Source organism: Polyodon spathula, chromosome 32 (assembly GCF_017654505.1).
Source record: "Polyodon spathula isolate WHYD16114869_AA chromosome 32, ASM1765450v1, whole genome shotgun sequence".
In the NCBI taxonomy this organism is placed as follows: Eukaryota; Metazoa; Chordata; class Actinopteri; order Acipenseriformes; family Polyodontidae; genus Polyodon; species Polyodon spathula.
Window position 1 is genome coordinate 3,172,398 of NC_054565.1, and position 21,521 is coordinate 3,193,918.

The window sequence follows — 21,521 nt, forward strand, 5'->3', positions numbered from 1 at the left end:
GCCACACATTTAACCATACTTATATACAAATGATAATTTTATTGCAAACATATCACACCCAGTCAGTGCTATACAGTCTACTGATATTACTTCATATGTTTATCATAGGGGGGTCTCATATAAAAGGCAAGGGCTGAGAGGTATAAGGCTTTGGGTAACACTTTACATTGAGTGTCTCTAATTACTGTGTAATTTGCATGTGTACTTACACATCATTGTAATGCTATTATGCAGAGTTACAATGTACTGAATGTGCAAATCGATATATGTAGGTGCACATTTGCATCAGAAAAGGGTTAGTGTTAGTGTTAGGGCATACTAATGTACATATTAAGTACATTGTAACTATGCATCATAACTTTGTGATTGTGTGCAAGTACACATGTATTTACTAAGTAACTACTATGTAAATACACAGTAATTAGAGACACCAGTGTTAGGAACATTTTAGCTTCAGTGTCATTTTCACTGCTCCAGTATCATTGTGTACTTTTCATTTCTTATATATTTTCTGCACATGAAAGAGACTCTAAAGGAACAGCAGTACAGAGCAGCCCTCACTGTGAGGGTCCCTGCGGAGTCCCTTTTGAGCAGGATCTTCAGCTCCCATCCAGCTTTACTGAGACAGCTATCAATTTCCTCCTTATAGAAGCCATTGGAGGCTCGAATATCAGCAAAGAGAGGGTTGTGTTATGAATGGTTTACCATCTGAGTTATTTCAAAGTGAATAAAGCGTACAAAATGACTTCATCTTTAAGTTATAACGACAGTCATAAGACGAACGTGCAACTCAGTCAGTTGCTGAAGTCCAAAGGACAGACTCTTTATGGCGATGATGGTAACGCTTTAGAATAAGTGTCTGTTCATGTGTACTTCATGTGTGTTAAGAGAAACGTTATGAACTCGTGAAGCGTATGTCGTGAACTCATGCTTGTCACTTTTGAATTCAACGGGAATTTCATTTGAAATCATTAGGAAGTCAAGTGTTAGTTACATTGGAATTACAGACACTTATTTTAAAGTGTTACCGTGGTGATTGCAATGCGTCATAAGGAAGTCGGAAACAAGCTGCTCCATTGTGCATTACAGAAACTAAACAATCCAGCTATAACAAAAAATGTCAACAGTAGGACGTATTGCAAAGAAGACAATAAATGTGAAGCAACAACCCCTACTGCTGTAAGCAGAAGGTGCAGGTCGGCGGGCAAAGGTATCAGCTTACATACCTGCCCATTCCCCCTTTACAGTGCACCGCAGTGGGTCATTCCTGCGTGCTTCTGCCGCTCCTCCTACGATAATGGGAATGGTTTAAACACAGTTAGAAGAGGAGGAGACGCGGTAGCAAGCAGGGGGAGGCTGATGAGCGAAAGTACTCACCCATTGCGCACAGTATACTTATTGATACGAGGCGGACAGCGGCAGGCTTACAAACATCCCTGTCACCAGCCCTGAGAAAGAAGGACTAGATAAGCGTCTGTCTGAGCTGAGACAAGACGCCCTCATTACACTGGAAGAACGGAACGGGCGAGACACAAACGCGCACACACGAGGAATTGGAGTACAAGCGGAGGTGAGTTATCCGGCACGTCTTGCTTTCATTGATTAGAATGAAAGCCGTGTTACTGAAGTGCGTCCTTGTGTCTGAGAGTTATTGCACTGCTGCGGTGTTACTTGTAACTAGATAGATGTAATCAATTGAAGAGCTGTGCAAGTCTAGCATGGAGCAAAGTCAAACAGGTTAGTGTTTTGTTACTAATTAGGGTTAATGTGTTGTTTATTGTGACGCTGTCAGTGAAACCTCAGAAATAAGTAATAATAATAATAATAATAATAATAATAATAATAATAATAATAATAATAATAATAATAATGAAGTGCGGTTAAAAGTTAGCTCAATGCTGCGTTTTTGTAAGGTAATCAAGCTGTGCGTAATAAGATCTGTACATGTATTGATCTTTGAAGGATGCATTTTATTATCAGATATACAATAGCTTCAATGTTTCTTTCATCGAAATACCCCTTGATGGTCCGTTTCCAGATTTGGGGGTTGTCAGTGTTGTTAGATTCGTGGTTTTGAAACTACTTCAGAAGATCGTATTAACCAATTAAGTACCAAATAGAGAACACAAGCTGTACTTTTGCGATTAGTACAGTTAGAGTAGGTTATCATAACAATATAGAAGGGACGCTTAAAAAAGATTCAAAATGCTCCTACACGCTTTTTGTTGCGCGTGTGGTGCTCGTTTTCTCAAGTTTCCTTGGTTTAAAAAAAGGGCTATACTGTGCTATTATATATCTGTCCTATTTACAATATCGGCATTATTTTATATATAGATGTTTGCAGGTTCTTCGACTTCATGTAACAGAAAGCTTAGATCCTATTTTTAAACCAGATCGTTTATATATATATATATATATATATATAGATATATATATATATATATATATATATATATATATATATATATATATATAGATATAGATAGATAGATAGATAGATAGATACACACACACACACACACACACACACACACACACACACACAATTATTTATGCTATGCTTTATAAATTATTCTTGCTTATATCTTGATATGTTTTAGAAGCAATAGCCTGAGAACTCTGAACACGTGACTTCCAGTCACCTGAGCAGAATAAGAACTTCTATGGGTTAACATAGTGTAACTACTGTATCCCCTACCAGCGTCTGCGCTTGGGGTATCGGGTATGCGCTTACTATACAGCTGTAATATTGTATAATGCATATGTGCTTAAAGAAACACAGTACCGATAGTGGTAAACTAGCAGTGTATCTATCAGTTAGGATTAGGTTTTGTATGAAGTGCAGATTATTATTATTATTATTATTATTATTATTATTATTATTATTATTATTATTATTATTATTTTAGTTCGGGCTACAGTTCACATCACGGTCAGAACTATAATTAATCTTATAACATGTGAACCAATTCGATCCACTGTCTTGTAGGTAGGGGTCGAATTGCTTTATGCCAAATTCCACAGTGTCGCTGGTCATGCTTCAGTTACACTTGGGGTAGGGGTAGGGGCATTTCCCCGCTAAATCTGGATTATCAGTGCTGGGGTTGATCGGATCAGACCCACGTGTCACATGAGGCATTTAATATTTTTTCCTTGTGTCACGCGGCGTTATCCTCAGAAACTGAGTGGTGGTTTAAAATCTTGCAAATTGACTTAACAACGTGCACGGTTAGAATAGGGTTATAACAATGTACCTTTTTCTAGGTTGTCTGACAACGAACTATAAAGTGCAAGGATTCATGGTGGAAGTTTCCAATTAGAGCAGTGTGTGTGTGTGTGTGTGTGTGTGTGTGTGTGTGTGTGTGTGTGTGTGTGTGTGTGTGTGTGTGTGTGTGTGTGTGTGTGTGTGTGTGTGTGTGTGTGTGTGTGCCTGTGTTAGTAAACATGGGTATCCTTTATATAAATGACAATCTCCACATCCTTGCAGCTGTAAGCTTTCACGCTATTTTTATTTATAAGTTTTTTTAAGTATTTACTTGGTAATCATTATATGACTTTGAAAAACGTTTGCTGGGTTTGCATACAGTATAGGAGTCATTTATTTGTCTTGAACACTATTGCCTTTTAAATCATTTTTATAGGGAAAATGTTTAACCTTTAATGTTCAGCTTTGTAATTCATTAAACGACTTGAATATTATGATCTGCTGAATAAGAACTAGTATGTCTCAACTTTTGGAGTGGGCTGCAAATGTTTCCTGGCTTAACAAAGCTGCAAGCACTTCAGTTGAAAATGACATGCTCTTCCTTTGCCAGTATACTCATGGTCCTTTCAGTAGATTTGCATTCGTCTGTTCAGCTGTATACAGGAATCCTTTAAAATATAAATAGCATTTTAAAAAGCTGCCTCACTGCATAACGTTTCAGTTATTTATAACTAAAACACCCAATGGCAGAATATAATAATACTAAAAAGAAACTTAAAATAAAAATTGTAGTCAGGCAAAAAAATTAAACAAGTCTACTGGTGCTGGAATTTAATGTTGCTGGCGTTATATGAGGTAGCACCCTAGAGCCAAATTTGAACCCTTGTTTTAGTATTACTACAAAGTGTCAGTACAGAAAGTTGGATAAAAGGAAGTAAAGATTAAAAAAATGACAAGGTAGTTTATAAAATTGCTGAAATAAAATCTTACAGTGCGCAGACAAATGAGAACTTTTGAATCCCACTTGGCCTCAGCCACTGAGCCAGTGAGTTTGTACAGATTATCTCAATGGATTGTCTGCACACGGCAGTGAGACATCTTTATACAGTGTCTTCCTTTCCAATCCCCTTCCCCTTCTGAGCTGTAATCCTGTTTCTAAGATGAGCCCAGCCGGTACTAAGAAGGAGTCCAGCTGTGGACTGTGTGTTTAACCAGCACTTGGCAAGCCTGCTCTTCAGGACTCAGTGAGTTTGGAGGATGAGATGGATGAAGGTTCACCTTCGTTCCAGATTTCCCTCCCATGGGGCACCTCGTCTTCATTATGGAGAGGGATTACTCTGGTTCGCTATGAATGAACCACATTTTTTCAGAAGTCGTTCAGAGAATGGAGGACCCTGCCCAACAATCCCTACTTGACCTGCAAACTTACAGACCTCACACACAATGGGGCTGGTGCACTCGTTCACTACCTACGTTCTTAGCTATGCTGTGCAGAAACGTGTTAGGGCAATCCTAAAGGCAGGAGGGCAGATTCAGACTGTTCTAGTGCAGCTCAGGAAAGCTTGCCTCAGGCTATCACAACAGCCAAGAGGCCTTCCTAATTTCAAGTGATGACAGTCATTTTCACAACAAAGAGGAATGACAAAGCAGTGGTTGTCTAAAATCAACCTACTAAACTGCTAAGGTAGTGATCAGACAGATATCAATCAGCTTGGAAATCATCACTTGAAGCAAAGAAGGATTTTCACCATGAGGTGCCGATAGATATTATTTATTTATCCGAGCAAAACAATCAACTGTTTAATCTACTATACCAGTAACATCCTTTAATTGTTTCACTAACACGGTTTCATTGATCCCTGATTAGCTTGGACTGTCTGATAAGCACTAATCTTGGACTGTGTGTGTGTGTGTGTGTGTGTGTGTGTGTGTGTACGTACAGTGCAGTATATAAAATATATGTGTGTGTATCTATGTATGTATGTAAATGTATCGATATTTATATCTGTAAAACAAAACTTACAACAGTGTGGAGTTCTAGCCACACTTATGAGCCACTTTTTTTTTAATATAGAAACTTCCTGCATTATTATTTTTTATGCCATTTTATGAATGCAGCCCCCAGCGTATTTAAACTTTCTTTATCTTCAGTGCACTGTAGGCTTGCTTTGCCCTCCTGTCGCAGAGAATAGCTCTGGCTTACAAATTATAGAGGAAACGTTTGCGTTGAAATAGCCAACCCACAACACAGTGACTGAAGGTCCTTTTTTATAGCGACATTGTAAAGAATGACCGTGGGTTTCCCGGATTTGAAAAGTAAACCCCTGCTGTAGGTGTGTGTGAACTGAGAAACATATCAGAGCTCTGCCTGGTACACAGAACATAATCTCAGGTCTTACTTCCTGTATCAAATGGCTTGCCAGGACAGCAGTGTTTATTTAAAATAATATTTAAAGCTGCAGTGCACCACAGTCCTGTTCAGCATCCCACTCAAACAGGGATTCAGTATGACTGAACCCTATCACAAACCACCCAGACTAATGACTTCCTAGGGTTCCTCTTGAACACCCCCTAAAGGAAGCTTCATCCTTTTCCTTTCCCCACAATTAGATTTGAATTATAATGGCGCTAGCTTTATAGCAGATTTTAAAAGAACCAAATAACAAACTATGATATCTCTTTAGTGCTAACACTACATCTGTGGCCAAGAGTTTTACCTCAATTTTAGAATTGAGACAATTTTTAAGACTGCAGGAACATAATTTAGATCTTTTACTTAACATCATGTAATCAAAGAAACTACAAAATGATATTGCAAAAGTCTACCAGAAGCCATAATAGTAGCACAGTATTTCATGTTAGATTTTTTTGTCCGTTTTAGTATATGGAAAACTACAAAGCGGTATGTTATTCAATATGTTAGCACAACACTATTCGGCAGATTTCATTCGATTTTATTAAAATGTGTTAATTCTAGGGGGTGATGCAAAATGTTGGCCATGGCTGTACATAAAATGCCTAAACCCATCAGTAATCACGACCGTTTTTTGTCAGCTAAACAGTTTTCTGAAGATAATGTTTCAGGTTTATGTATCGAAACTGCCTGTACAGATTGTTTATTTGATTGTATTATGTATATATGAGAAAAAACTACCTAACAAAAATTGGGAAGGGGCTTAAAATGATAGATGGGTTACAGCAAACCAACACATTTCTATTTGCACATAAAATAAACTCTACTGGCTTGTTCAGCTAATTAGAAACATGCCACCAATTTTGCACAGTGAGTGCCCTACTTCTCTGCCTGTGGCTTGCTTTAAAATCAATATGTTCCAGTCAGCATGATCCAGTGTGACATTCCCCCCTGCAGGCTTTCTAACAGTCTAACATGCACTTCCCTGGCATACTGATCAAGCTGTCTAATGAATTCACAGCCAGTAATAGCTGTCAGATCAAGACACAAATTGTAAAATTAAGATGGCACGGCTGGTGATTTTGACAGCCAGTTGACGCTAAAGGAGGCAGAAGCACATTATTTTAAATTGCAAATGTCTTTAACTTCAATACACTAAATGTTGCTTTCTGATTTTTAAGATGTAGGTCTATTCTATCTAGATCGTTGCTACCATTGTCCCGTCATGCTAAAATTGATACAGTGCTGGTTACTATAAAATGTGCACTATGACGGTCATACTTTGAATGGTGTATAATAACATAAGCTTATTGTTAATAATCAACTATTTTGATATATGGCAAGCTTTAATATTACTGTGGAAAGATGAAGAAATATTCTAGTATACACCCTAGAATGAGAAATATCCAGAATAATCAGATTTCAGTAAAGCAACTCTAATATAATGAAAATCATTTTAGGGTTTGTATGTGTTACCCTACAAAAAAAAAATATGTTTTTGGTCGAGTGAATTGGGCTTCCTGAATACCGCATTACCAATCCTGCTTGGTGATCAGAAGGCAGCTTTCTGCTGTTGCCTGAAGCTCCAGAGAGAGAGTGTATTAGTTGACTGCATTGTTTGCGCTCTTGTTGTAAATTCTGACACTCCGCTCTGTTTGGGATCAATGAGCTGTGAGTGTCCTAACAAGAGATGTGCTGCTCTCAGTTGCCTCTTGGGGTTCCATTCCGGGCACCCTGCTGAGGGTTCCATTCGTCCACACAGACAGGGTTACTGTGTGGCTGGTTACTGATTCTACTGGCTGACAACAAAGGCATTGTGTATCGCTTAAGTGTAATGATCCAAAGAAATCACCACAGAACCCATTGTAGGTCTATCAGCATACAGAACAACAAACTACAGTATTGGGATCGGTTTTCTGAGCTTTTAATCCATGAAAAAAAACTTTTTTTTTAATGCAAAATATTGCAGTGCTATATTTTTTACCTTATAATGCTATTTAATGCATCAAACAGGATTTAAATAAACATTTTAAAAATATATGCATTGAATACCTCATGTGCACAATGATAATAGGTACAGTGAACCCGGTAAAATGGAGAGATTGTAAAACATTAGGTCCACTTTAAGGAGGCAGCCGATTTTAACTTCTGCCACAGCAAATTGCAGGGTATTGTTTTAGGTGTGTATCCCTCTTGCATCACGTGACAGGCTGTGCTCTTGGTAAGTAAACTTGAGAAAGACTGATAAGAGCTAGATTCACTTGCATTTGATGCTGTACAAAGTTTGCACCCTTATTGAAAAAGGAAAAGCACAACATTACTGATAAGTCAGCCCAAATTGCATGACTAAATGGCTAAACTCCAAAATCTCAATATACAGTGTGTGTGTGTATATATATATTAGGGGCTTAGACCATTGAAGCCATATGTTTTATATATATATATATATATATATATATATATATATATATATATATATATATATATATATATATAAAACATATGGCTTAACATACCAGATATATTATATATATATATATATATATATCATAATATTTGTATACCGAAGTCTACACAGATTCGGGGATTGATAAGCAAAGAGAAATGGTATAGCAGAGCTCTGTGTGGCTGATTCAGTTTGCTCGATGACAGAAATAGACCATTTTATAAGAATATGGAGACGCGTAAAAATTGTAAGCTTGCTTGGGTTGGGCAGAGTTCCTTATACTTACTTTTGTAAAAGATGCCATTTAAAGTTGCACGCAATCAGAAAGTAAAGAGTACTTCTCCGACCTCCCACGCAATTTTCACATTCGAAATATATTTAGATGCGTTTGCCTTCTCAACGCCCCCCCTCACATGCTGGCTTTTTGAGGTTCGTTTATTTTTCCTTGTTTAAGTTAAACTCATTAATTTACAATGGAAAAAGGGGGGTATTCTAGTGTTAAGTGGTCTCCTTATTTTCTGTCTCTGTAAATTCTCTCCTTTGACCTGGTTCTGCCCTTTCTATTGTAATACGTGAACATGGCCTATACATCACCAGACTAATAGTAGTCTGAATGATAGATTTAGGGTTCATTGGGCAGAGTGTCTCCTGTGGGATGGATGGCTCTTCATTAAACCAATGAATAGTAATGTTTTGTTTTTGTTGGCGGCAATGGCTGTAGGTATTTAAGCACAGAGGGAAGGACCGTACTTTAGAGAAAGGTTTGTCAGCTAATGGATACGGTTTCACACATTGTTTACGTATATTTCTATCACCTTTTCTAGTGCTGTGCAAGGGTGGTGTGACCATTTATACTAGCTGCAATAAACTAAACAGTACTGTTTACTGTTACTCACAAAGTAGCATAATATAGGGACCAACTCCTGCAAAGAAAATGTGTAACTAAATACTGCAATGCTAAGACAGTGCTCTCTGTTTTAATAAGCCATGCAGCATGATCTTAAATAAACTGTTTCAATAACAACACAGCCAACACATTATAAATAGAGGGGAGATGATGAGGTTTCAGGCTTCGGGTCAGATCTAAGGGAAGTGTGTAGCATTTAACACCTGATCAGGTAGCCCCACTAGGCACAGCGTTTGGAGAGCGTTAAAATGCTGCTGTTGTTTTAAATGATAACTGAAGCTTTAGAATATGTCCCAGAAGAAGATGGAATAAGCATGTGTATAGGAGAAAACCAATAAATATATTGATAGATATGATATAGCCTATGTGAATTTGTTTTTAATCTATTCCCACTTTCAAAAGAGTGGGTGCAAGGTGTAAAAAAAAAAAACTATAATCACTGAGGAAGATTATCCATTAAAGTCAAATGCAATATCAAGATGTCTAGACTTATTTCTTCTAGTGTTTGAGGTTGTGGACAATATCCCTGGCTTATATTCTCATTTGGAGGTTTAACCTTCTAGTTTCAAATCTGTTTTGAATTGTTTGGTGTGTCCTACACGCTGGGCTCAAATAATTGGGCGCCCTGCAGTTGCAGACTATAATTAACCTGGAGTACCAGATGTGTCAGAGTGTTTTACTGTGTACCTCCGGTGAAAAAAGAAAAGGACTGAAAACAAACAGCAGACACCTTTCATCACAAACGGGGCATCCGTATTCCTTGAAGGCTGGCTGTTTCCGCCTTTAAGCAATATCAAAGGGTGCTTATTTACTATAAGAAATCTAAAAAGTGAGCCATGTTGATTGATAAATATGTCTTTTCTGCACCTGAAGCAAGCTGAAGATTTTTTTTATGGGTCAATTCACTTTTGGTTGGGGAGCGGGGAATTTTATAAAAATAATATACAGCTATGGTCAAAAGTTTTGCATCACCTAGAATTTTAGGATTGAGACATAATAAAAAAAAAAAAAAAAAACTACATCGTGGCATGTAATTTGATATGTTAGCGTAACATTATTCAGCAGGTTTCATTTGACTTTATGATGCAAAATTTGTTAATTCTGTAGGTTGATGCCACAGCTGTATATTCATAAGATGAGCAAGGACACATATTTATTTAGATTTCTTTGACATGTCCTTGATAAGGGTTAAGTTTGTTGCTTATTGCACACATTTGTATTTTCTTAGACCCCCCCCCCCCCCCCCCCCACTGGTTCTTTTTGACTTTATTTTAAAAAAGGAGCCATTTGTACTGACACTGCAAGACAGAAACCATCTGGTTCCATTATTACAGCCTGCTCACACTGAGAGTGCCTAGCCAAGCGCCCCCAGCACAAAGCCGGCTTCACAGACTGCCTTCCAATGAAAGACTGGGAGATGACAGGGGGTCCTGGGGTAACTGCCACTTGAAAAAGATCTCACTGTGGTTTTGTTTGGAAGGATTTGCTCCATGTTTTATTGTAGCAATAAAATGTGGTGAGTAAGCCTCTGCTAATTCCCCTCATTAGAGTCAATGGGTGCTATTGTTTGTTAAAGGCATGCAGCATTTCCCAGTGTTTTAATAAAGAGGGCCCCAGTGTGAAGGAAGAGTCCGCCTTTCATTCCTAGAAGAAGATTTCGGACTTGTCTCTAGGTTGAAATGAAATTGGACATTGTAGCGGCCGTCCTCGTCCTAGTGTTTTAAATATTTTCAACTCTGATTATCTTAAAGGTTTTCTCAATGGGGTGTGAGAAGTTTCCTTACAGTGTGTGTGTGTGCAGGCACATGTGGTACCACAATCACAAAATATAAACTTAACATGCAGAGGCCAAAGGGATAATGTAGTTTCGGGTCTGGTTTCATAAAACCTTATTAGCACCAATCGTGGAGTATCTAACCTTGCTTTGGTAAGGTGGTCCAGAAGTATTGCCAATCGGGGTCTGTAAAACCAGCCATTTGTGTTGCCTCTAGTTTATTAGTACAGATCATTAATAAGACATACCTTATCTTGCTTAACATGTACACTTAATCATTCAGTATGGACTGCCAAAATGTATAGATACTGTAAAGTACATGTACATTTTTTATGAGTGTTTCATCAGAGATTAATTATGAATGTTGTACCAATGCTGGTACAGATAGCTAATCGGCTGTGAAAGGCACATTGTTATGATCTACTGTATATAATATATATGTTCACTCTGAGTAGTTATTGTTAACTAGCTGTTGAAAGAGCTATGCAGGTTGGAAGAAAGTGTTTCTATTGGACCCCAGAGATCAAAGACAATCCGTTTTCCCAGCGTGCTTGTATATGCAGGCACATGGTGGTACCTCAGTCACAAAATATAAACTGTTCCTTGACCGAGAAAACTGTCAGCAGCTATTAGCAATGTTAACAGCTTGTGAGCAAGGTTAGAAACAAGCTTTTGTTTAAGCAGTTTTGGTTTGTGCACACCCTGTAGTTCCTGAATTCTCTGAGTCCCTTTTTGTAGACCGCAATGTGTAAGAACAAATACTAAACTCTGCAAAGACAAGTCTGCACACTCGCGTATGTGTGTGTGTGTCCGTAAAATAAAATCAAATAAACAAAAGTATTTTTTTTTATTTTGGTTTTTGTAAAATGTGTTTTGTTTTTGCTCGGCCTCATTAAGAAAAACTGATGACAGATGTTGTGTATATAATATGGTCTGACAACTAGAAAACATGTGGTAAATATACACTGTGTATTGAAAGAGAGCAAGTGGGAAGGAAAGGAGGTTTGATGCTACAGTTTTATTTTTTAATATGAGGACATATCTACTTGCATGTTATTTTGTGTACAAGCCTACATTATTTTATATTGCCCTAATTAACATCTCAGAAAGCCACTGCTTCTGTCTGAAAGTCAAACAGACCAAAGCAATGTAAGCACACGGCAAAACCAGGAACCCTGATAGGGTGGGTGCAGTGAATCCTCCAGGATGTTGGCCTTACAGGGCTTATAGAGCCTGGCTGATTATTTCCAGATGGCCCCATTTCCGTTGCACCTCTGTCTGGTTTCATGTGTCTGAAGCACCTGCTGACAATCTCGTTCCTGGCAGGCAAATACTGTGGAACAATTTCCCAGCATTCCCCCAGGACAGCTGGGTTCGGTTAGGACCTCTTCATGCCTCACTAGCTTCCTTATGGAACTCTGTGGAAAAAGACGTCTGATCGTTAAAAGGGTGAAATGTGGCTAGCCGGTAGTTTTAGAGCAATGCTTTTAAGTTTACCGGGCAGCTATTATCTAGGAATGATTGTGCAATGCTTTTTCCACCATGTGACGCAGTTTCCCGGACACAGTAAATCTCTGATACAGTAAGGGGCGTTGGGCCCAATAGTTTCCTTTTATCAGATCCTGTGTTTCATCCTTTCCCATAACTCCATGCACAATTTGCATCCTGTTTGGACATTGGAATTAAATATATTCAGTGCATGATTGAATTCATATATACCCAGATTTTAATAAGCTTTAATAATCCCCAGTTTTGACTGGCTATGAATGTCCATTTATGCAGTTAAAAAGCTAATTTTGCAGTAGTGTATATTACGAAGCATACCCTTGCATATTTGCAGGGATGGAAATAAGACTCCTGTTGAATAGCAGTTTCACCTATTCCAGGTTTTAACATTAGCCACAGTGTGTTGGTAACAAGAGCAGGTTTGTCTTATTAAACTCATAGTAAAACCAGGAATGGATCACACTGCTATGTAGTGGTAGTCTTATTTCCATCCCTGTATTTATTTAAACCTCAAAACTTGAGCATAACAGAACATTCAGTTTAAGTTAAACAAAAGCAAATCCCATTTTATAGTTTGAAACGGATGATAAGTGAATACTTTTAATCACAGTCTGGCTCCTAAACACTCTGTAATGACCCATAAATGTATTTCAATAAAACATTTAATCTCCAACCTACTTTCTTCTGATGAAAAGACCTGTGCTGTCTTGCAATCCAGGCCAGTAAAAATCCTTCGTAATAAATAGATCAGTTGGTTCTCTACCGACTTTTATTAATATCAAGCTGGTTGGTGTCTTTACTGAGTTTGAATGAAAGCACACCTATGCCCTTAGGTCTGTCCTGACCCTGGTGGCACGCACACGTTTTTCTAGGCATGCTGCGAGCGCGGCTCTGCGCTCAAGGAGCTGGCTCGCATTGCACTGCTAATCTGCAGCCCAACTGTGCAGACAAAAACCCTTTTATCTGTAAGACTATCCTATATTGGAGTGTGCTGACACATTGACAGATAATTGATTCTGGCTTAACTTTTTCAGATATAAATATGCTTGCTGTTTTAGTGCCATTATGAATACAAACCTACAGTGCCAGCCCTGGTATGTTGTATTTTTTTTTTCGAAATCTCAACTTGTTTCTTGCTGAATTCATACTTCAGTGTTTTCATGCATGCCCTGCCCAGTGCCAACAGTACAAACCTGCAGTGCATACCAAATGGCTGTAGAACTAAAAAGTCATAAGAGACTCCAGGGTGAAGCGAAATATTCCCAAGCTTTTTATAGAAATTGTCAACTTCATATTTTGGCTAGTACTCTTATAAGCGGTCGCTAAAGAATAGTACTGTATAAATCACTTGTAGATATTCTATGAACTAAAGATATCTTATTTAATAAAGAACCACACATCCTGTGGTAGATGTCATCTGAAGCTAACAGCATTTGTATTTAAAGCATGGATCCAGTAAAGTATAGCCTAAAACATGCCTTCATGCACACAGAGTTTTAAATAGTATTGATGTCCCTAATTGTAGTTCAGGAGTTTCTTTTATGGCATTGACAATATAAAAGATTTAGATTGGTGTCTGACCTGGGTACCTGCCAAGTTTGAGGAGACATCGTTTTCAGCAAGAGGCCTCTGTGTGAGCTCCTTATCTTGTATGCCACTTCTTTCAGAGTCTGTAATGGTCTTCCTTTGTACTAACTGTGGTATCTGTTTGGTTTATTTACAGCAGGATGACTGAGGCAGTGTGACGCATGGACAAGACTCCTCTGTGGAAAAGCGTTCTTTCCAGGACAGGCCTGTGAAGCCTGTTTTGTCTGTCATCTTTCCAGTGGAGAAAATTATAAATCAATTGCCAACAAAGTTTGACAACACATACTGCAGAGGCCACAGTCTGGACTGAAGAAAATACATATCCACCAACCATTCTACTCTGAAGAGCTTTCTGCTATTTCTGTCATTTTTGTGTTGTTTTTTTCTGTGGGAAGCAGGCTGCTAATTTAAGAACAAAGGACTGCAATTATCGGAGTGACTCTTTAACTTCTGAAGATAGATATCAATTTGTGTAGCAGCTCAAGAGCTCAACAAAGAAACTCGTTTTAGAAAACCCACTGTGCTATTGTGGTCGTGTGAATTGCCGCTCTTGTTTAACGCAGCATTTCCTAGATTTTGACTCTGGGAACATTTAGGGCTGTGCTCTTAGAGAGAGAGAGAAACCAGGGGAAAAAAAAGAAAAGCCTAACTTGCAGAGTGAAAAGGACCTTTCATTTAGACAGTCATAGCGTAACTCTGGGACAGATTTTAGACTGATTGATCTTTCTTACAGGACACAAGGACTGCAAACTTTGCCTGCCTCTTACTTTGTCGCTGGATTGGACCTAGACCATCCTTTACTTTGATGTCTTTAACTGGAGCAACTGAAAATGAAGCCACTCACGCCAATTGGTTCCCCATCTCCACTGCGCCTTCTGAACAAGGGGCCCGAGTACCTGCGCAGGCAGATGGACAGTGGCAGCAGGGGGCGTTCAGTGAGCGCCGTGGAGCAACTGGAGGCTGACAAGGCCAAGTACGTGAAAAGCCAGCAGGTGATCAACACCAAGCAGGAGCCGGTGCTTGTGCCTTGTGCTACTCCCCCGCAGCTGAGAAGACCCTTCACAGCGCCATACGCCACAACCCCTCTGCAGCCCAGGAAGTTCAGCACTCCCTGTGCCAGTCCCTCGCCCCTGCCCAGGAGATCCTTTATCCTCTGTGATGAGGACGTCTTTAAAGACCTGGATGCCAAGAAGGAGAACCGCAGCTTGTTGGTGCACAAGAATATCAGGAACATCCAGGTCACCCCTTCGGTCCAAAACCCCCCAGTTCTGCGTAGAAGCACTGGCAAGAGAACGCTGAGGCCAGACTCTCTGATCATCTACAGGCAGAAGCGGGAGTGCAATACCTCTGGCGGAGATACCAAAGGGAATAGCTTTGTCAAGCGCTTGTTTCAGGGCTCAATGAGGGAGAAGCACACCCCGGAGAAGCTCATCATCAGAGAAGAGAAGTCCCCCTCGAAAGAGGAGGATTCTCGGATGTCTTGGGCCAACGAAAAGGAGAGCCCCAAGAGTGACCAAAATGAAAGGGAACTCTTTGTAGCCCCTAGCACCCCGCAGACCTCGGAGAAGAGAGACAAAGAGACGAACGACGCTGTCGACAAGTCCAGCAACCCAGCCACTTTAAGGAAAACGAGGCTTCAGCGATCCAAGTCAGAGTTGTGGTTGCGGTACTCTTTGGACTTGTCCGAGAAAGAGCATTTCTTCAACTACTGCGGGCTGGACCTGGAGATAGTGGACAGAATAGGGCTGGAGAACTTCTACACGGCCAGCTCGGATACCGTGTCTCTGCTGCTGCGGAGCGCCAGCATGGGCGGCTCGGAACCCAGCGAGTTCTCCCGCCAGAGCGGGGAGGGGCTGTTTGAGGAGGAAGTGACCGAGCAGAGCCCGACCGGGGTATCTGTGATCGAGCGGAACGCGCGGGTTATCAAATGGCTTTATGGGTGCAGGAACGCCAAAAACACTCCCAAAGAATCCACGGTTTAACAGGAAGGCAAGCCGGGACTTTGAAAACGCTGTTATACTTGGAAACTAAGAGTTTAGATTCCTCGACAAAACATGACTACCATGTGCTGGTGTATTTATTTATTTTTAATGTGTACTGATGTGCTATTTCTTGATCTCATCTACGCCTTACGGAAAAAGGAAAGTATAAATCATGTATTTATGTGTTGTTGACATCTGAATGCCCAGCAATTTAATCTCCAAATCTGAAATGTTCATAATTTGAAATGCAGGATGTAACTGAGTGAATAAGAGCTATCCAGGTGATAGTGGAAGGTGTGTGTTTGTGAAGATAAAGGAGAAATGGAGGCTGTTTTCAATACTTGCCTGGTATGATTTATTTTGTTTACAAGTTGTTTTAAAGGGGTCCCTGTTCATGAAAATTTGGCCTGTACTTCATAATTTTTTATATCAGTTTTTTTGTTTCAATAGCTAGAATAACCCTACTCACAAAGTTTTACAGACTGTCTTGATGAATTTAAATAAAGTTTGATATTCACTAAACTCTTTACCAACAAACTTTATTTAATTGCTCAAACATGCTTGAAATAACTTGTGTGTTGGAGCTGGGAACCCAGGATTTTTAAAACAAGAAGATAAAACCCAAACTATTTTAACAAACACTACAAATGTCTCCTGATTATTAAATGTCATTTCGTTCATGATGGCACATTAATAAGACATATTTTATGTACAGTTTCATCAATAATTCTTTAGTCTTTTTTGTGTGTGTGTATTTGCCTTCCAGGCAGTAGTATTTCCAGTAAGATTTTTAAAGCCTGTCAGCTCATATACCCCCTTGGTATTAATTCCTTAACAGAGTTTGGTTTTAGATTGAATATTTGCAACAACAAAAAAGTACCATCTCAAACCTGAATCACGCATACATGTTGACAATAATGCTATTAAATTGTAAAGATTTATTTTTCTAAATCTAAAGGTTACATTTTTTAAAAGAAGATATGTGTGTGTGTGTGTGTGTGTGTGTGTGTGTGTGTGTGTGTGTGTGTGTGTGTGTGTGTGTGTGTATATATATATATATATATATATATATATATATATATATATATATATATATATCTGACATAAAATCTTCAAATAAAGTTTGTTTTTTAAAATAAATCTGTGTATTTAATGTTGTATTATTACCTGTTGCTGTGGTATCTGTTTGGCGCTTGGTTTGAGTGTTTAGGGGTCTTTAATTGATTACTAGGTATTTTTCAAGAGCTGCACCATAGCTGGGAGAATGTCTTAGTTGAAACACAAACCTACGTTGTTTAATCCACAGTGGGCTAAATTCTCAAAACAAGTCTTAATGTATCCATCAAATGTTTTCTATTGTCATTTGCATTATTCATCAACACCCACTGCTACTGTCTTTAAGTCCCCATTCAAGCTGTGACATCCTGCCTTGGTTTGTTAAACAAGGTTTACATGTGTTTCTCTTGTTTTCCTGGACTGGGTTCACAAACAACACCTGGAACCAACAGCACAGGGTTTCTTGTTGCTAAGGTAACATGTACAGTAGTTGACCCAGAACGACGGTCGGTGGGCAAAAAGATGACTAGAAAGAAGTCACCCAAAAACGTGTGCAAAATATTCTTGTACATGTGGATAGTTGTGCCTACATCATTCCATTGCATTTCTTTCTGATTCAGTGTATAACCATTCCTTATACTGATGGCAATTCATCACAGAACACCAGTCGTGGATTCAGTGCTGTATGGGAACCGTCAGTATTGCGAGGGGGCTGCACAGTTTTCCAGTAGTTCATTATTATCACAGGATTATAACTGCCACGTTCATGAATGCGTCCTGCTTCAATAGCCAGGTCCTGGAATGGGACAGATAGCTACGAGATTGAAGTAACATGCTGGACAGGAGGATAAGCAGATCATCCTCACTTTTAAGATAAGGAATGCAAACATAAAGCAGATCCAAAAGTGTTCAGTTTGTTTAAAGCCTCATCCACACCCAGGCTAGGTCACGCAGTTACGTTGTATATATAGAGAACGACTTATCAAATTGCAATAATTTTTAGGACATTCATTTACACAAGTGTTTATTTGCAAAATACATCTGTATTGTCGTGCCACCTTAGAACCATTCCAATGAGAGACAAATAACGGATGTTCAGGGCTGGTTGACGCTCTGGAGAATGTTGGCTCGCAGACAGCTGTATATTAGCGTGATGTGATTCTGTCAGGTGAACTACAGAGTCAGAAATGGGAAGTGGTGGGGAGAGGGTGGGTAAAGAGAGAATTGCAAGAAAACACAGCTTTAACAAGATACGTGTACTGTGCGGTCCAGACTGAGAAGCCCACCATCGCTCCCTTATAATACAAACCAGGTAGCTTATCAATGTTCACAATACCCATGGCAAAACAAAAAATCAATTAATAAGGCATTATTGGAGAAACTATTAGAATGACATTTACAATTCAATAATAAAAGCTGGTACTTAAAAAGTCATGGTTGGTTTTTTTTGGATGTCACATTTAACCGTAAATACTGTGGGGCAATTACTTGACAGAAGGCTTATGACTGCAGTTACTGTAAGTGCACTATCCTCCAGCATGTATTAGGTTGTGGGTTGGTTCTTTGTATACGTTATTGAAGAATTCAGAAGAACAGTAGATCTGCGATATGAGCTTCTTTTCAAATGTTGCTTGAAACAACATCCTAGGCTTCAAATATAATGGAACTTGTCCCAAGAACCAGATTCAGGGCTTAACAGTAACACAATTCCACATATATTGTTGCTCATTTCGATTACATGTGTTCCATTGTTGGGAGAATGTAGGTACTGTAGGCTAGCAATTTACAATCTTGATCTAGCTATTAAACTACAGTGTATACACACAATATTTATTACCAAAAACAATACCTAAAGGTAATGAATCACGGGTGCTGGGTTTCCATCGCTCCATAAAACTCAATACGCTTCATTTGAGTCCTGGAGTCAGTGGGGTTTATACTGAAATAACAAACAACAGACAGACCTGAGATCCTGGGTTCCAATTCCAGCTCATGACATCATTCTGTGACCTTGGCGGCAAGTAACTTAACGTGCTTGTGCCTTCCCCTTGCCGTGAACTTGGAAAGAAGCTAATTACACTGGAGCAGGGGAAACGCTCTGAAAATACGTCCTGTTGTCTCTTAGTATGACCAAAGATGATTGATTTTTGTACAGCAGTTGTTCCACCTACCAAATTTGCAGAAATGAACTTGCCTGTTGCCACATTGTGTCCCCAGATTGTTCTATGTTATTTTATAGTCCCCCTATTAAAGTTTACCCTAATAAGAGCATAGCAAAGTGTAATAAAGCATAGGGAAAGCATGGTAAGGCATAGGTAGTCATTGTAAAGCCCTGCGAGGTATGGCAATTATAAAATATGATATTGTTTATAAAATGACACTTACAGGCCCTTGTCCTTGGGCTACTACTACTCCTAGGAAGGCTCTATTGAGCTGGTGTTGGGGGATCTCAGTATCAGTGTCCTTAGATCTGTATTTAATTTGCCACCATTTATATCGACCCATTGGTCTCGCTTACAAAGTGGGAAAAGGAAGGAAGGGAAAGTCAAGAAAGAGAAATGAAATAAACCCTGTTGCTGGTTTTATGGGTGTGTTGCACTTTTGTTTCCCACTCATTCTCTTCCCCTCCCATGGGAACAGTAACTCTACACCCAAAGGGTCGGATTGATATCCCATCATAACAAGAAACAGCTTGACGCTCCGGCAGATCTAACAGCCAGCTTGACCGTAAATCTGTGGGAGCTGAATTTCCAAGTGGCCTTTCGTACAGCAGGGTAGCGGGTGAGTGCCTGAGACACTTATCTTCAGGATCTTGGCTTCTGATTAATCTCTCCCTTTAATGTGGACGGGTTCTCTCCGAGGAAGAGTGGGAGTCAGGTTCGGGTTATCACAAGGAGAGTTCTCATAATGAGGTTATTTCCTTGTATCTTCTTTGACGACGTGGTCCACTTTATACAGTATTCAATCTTAGAATGGACTGGAAACTATTTAGAAACTTCTAAAAGAAGCAGCTCCTACAGAAGTGGCTTTTGACTGAACACGTTCATCGTTTAAACAAAGGGCCGTGGATATTTCATTCTTCTGTTTCATACAGCCCCTGTTTATATTGGGTACTCCCCCGTTTAATGAAAGAAAATAATGCAATGGTCAGCTCAATTTGAATTGAGAATTTCATGTATTTGGCTTTTCGCAGCTGTGTATGAAAAGGTCTGTGCTATATCTCGTGGATAAAACAAAAAACGTCATCAACATTTTTCAGGAAAACCGACACTCAAAAAAAAAGCCATGTGTTACATTAACATTTATTGTATAAGCCATTTTTCAGCCTAATGCAATGGCATGCTCTATCATGCATCAAGCAACACCATTGACACATTGTTAAAACAGATGCTTTCCATATAAACTTGACCATTTAAACCCCAATAGTTTCCCAGGGGATTACCTCTGATATAAACCCTTTGATCTTAATAAGGGAATGAGCTGAGTGTGTCATTAAAGAGCTGAAAGGCACACACACACATACAGGTGTCATTTAATCATAACTCTAACAGTTAGGACAAAATGAAACACAGACATTTTTCAAATGTTATCAAACTAATTAGGTTCCTATTCCCACACTGTTTCGTCATGTGAACGCACACGCACTGAAGGCATGAAAACCAATTAAAAGTTTACGGCTGTGAAAATTGTACATCTGGTGTGATTAGCAAACCCAAACACGACCTTCAAATTGTCTGCAGGATTCCTACGCATGTTGAGGGATGTTTCCAAACACACAGAGTGACCCAAAGACACGACAACCCCCTGACCTGATTCACAAACGTTTGCTTTCTGCTCGAGCCCTTTCAATTTAAAGAATAGAGAGCTCATGAAACAATACCTTACCTGATGTGCATTCCAGTCCCTTTGTGATCTGACAGTTACCTACATAAAAGACAGACAGGAAATGTGTATTTGATTTTTAATGCTATTGTTTTCATCCCAATAAGTGAACAAAAAGATTGCAGAATGCCTTTTGCACTCTTTTAAATGCTGTTCATCTCTGTCATGAAGGAAGTGGTTGATGAATACTTGTAAATTATGTCTGAAGACTTGAATCTTCTACTTGAGAGTAATGATGAGGCTACGATGAAGTCTACATTGCAGGCTAAACCATAATAGTGACCAGATACTCCTGGCATGAGTGTGTGAGTGAGTGAGTGAGTGAGACCACCAGGCCAGCCAAAAGAATTTGGGTTATTACTCACTGTAATTAGTTGCTGTTTATTTTGAAAAAAAACAAACTCCAATTCCCATGGTGCATCCCTCTGAGATGCTGGACCACAAATAAACGTGTGACAGCCTACACTGCAGTTCATCTCTTTTTAGAAACCGCACACTCAAGCTTCCTTTGGCCTGGGCAGCGTCTGTGTGACATGTCTCAAGACAGACACTGTTCCCAACTGTCTCTAATTACTGTGTATTTGCATAGTAGTTACTTAGTAAATACATGTGTGCTTACACATAATTGCAATGTTATTATGCATAGTTACAATGTACTTAATATGTAAATCTTGATGCACGATATAACCCTATCCCAAGCCTTAGCCCTAACACCTCCTAACCCTAATTCTTTTCACATACAATTGTGTACTTACATATCTGG

General features: G+C 39.3%; 1 protein-coding gene across 2 annotated transcripts; it reads left to right on the forward strand.

The window, feature by feature from the left end:
- Positions 1-1,285: 1,285 nt before the first annotated feature.
- On the forward strand, positions 1,286-16,815 carry fam110d (family with sequence similarity 110 member D). Of its 2 annotated transcripts, none has more exons than XM_041234158.1 (2): positions 1,286-1,570; positions 13,975-16,815. In XM_041234158.1, the coding sequence occupies exon 2, from the start codon at positions 14,669-14,671 to the stop codon at positions 15,818-15,820; it is 1,152 nt and encodes a 383-aa protein (XP_041090092.1). In that variant the 5' UTR covers positions 1,286-1,570; positions 13,975-14,668; the 3' UTR covers positions 15,821-16,815. The 2 variants fall into 2 exon arrangements, with proteins under 2 accessions (XP_041090092.1, XP_041090093.1); XM_041234159.1 differs by lacking the exon at positions 1,286-1,570 and adding an exon at positions 1,651-1,737.
- Positions 16,816-21,521: the final 4,706 nt, after the last annotated feature.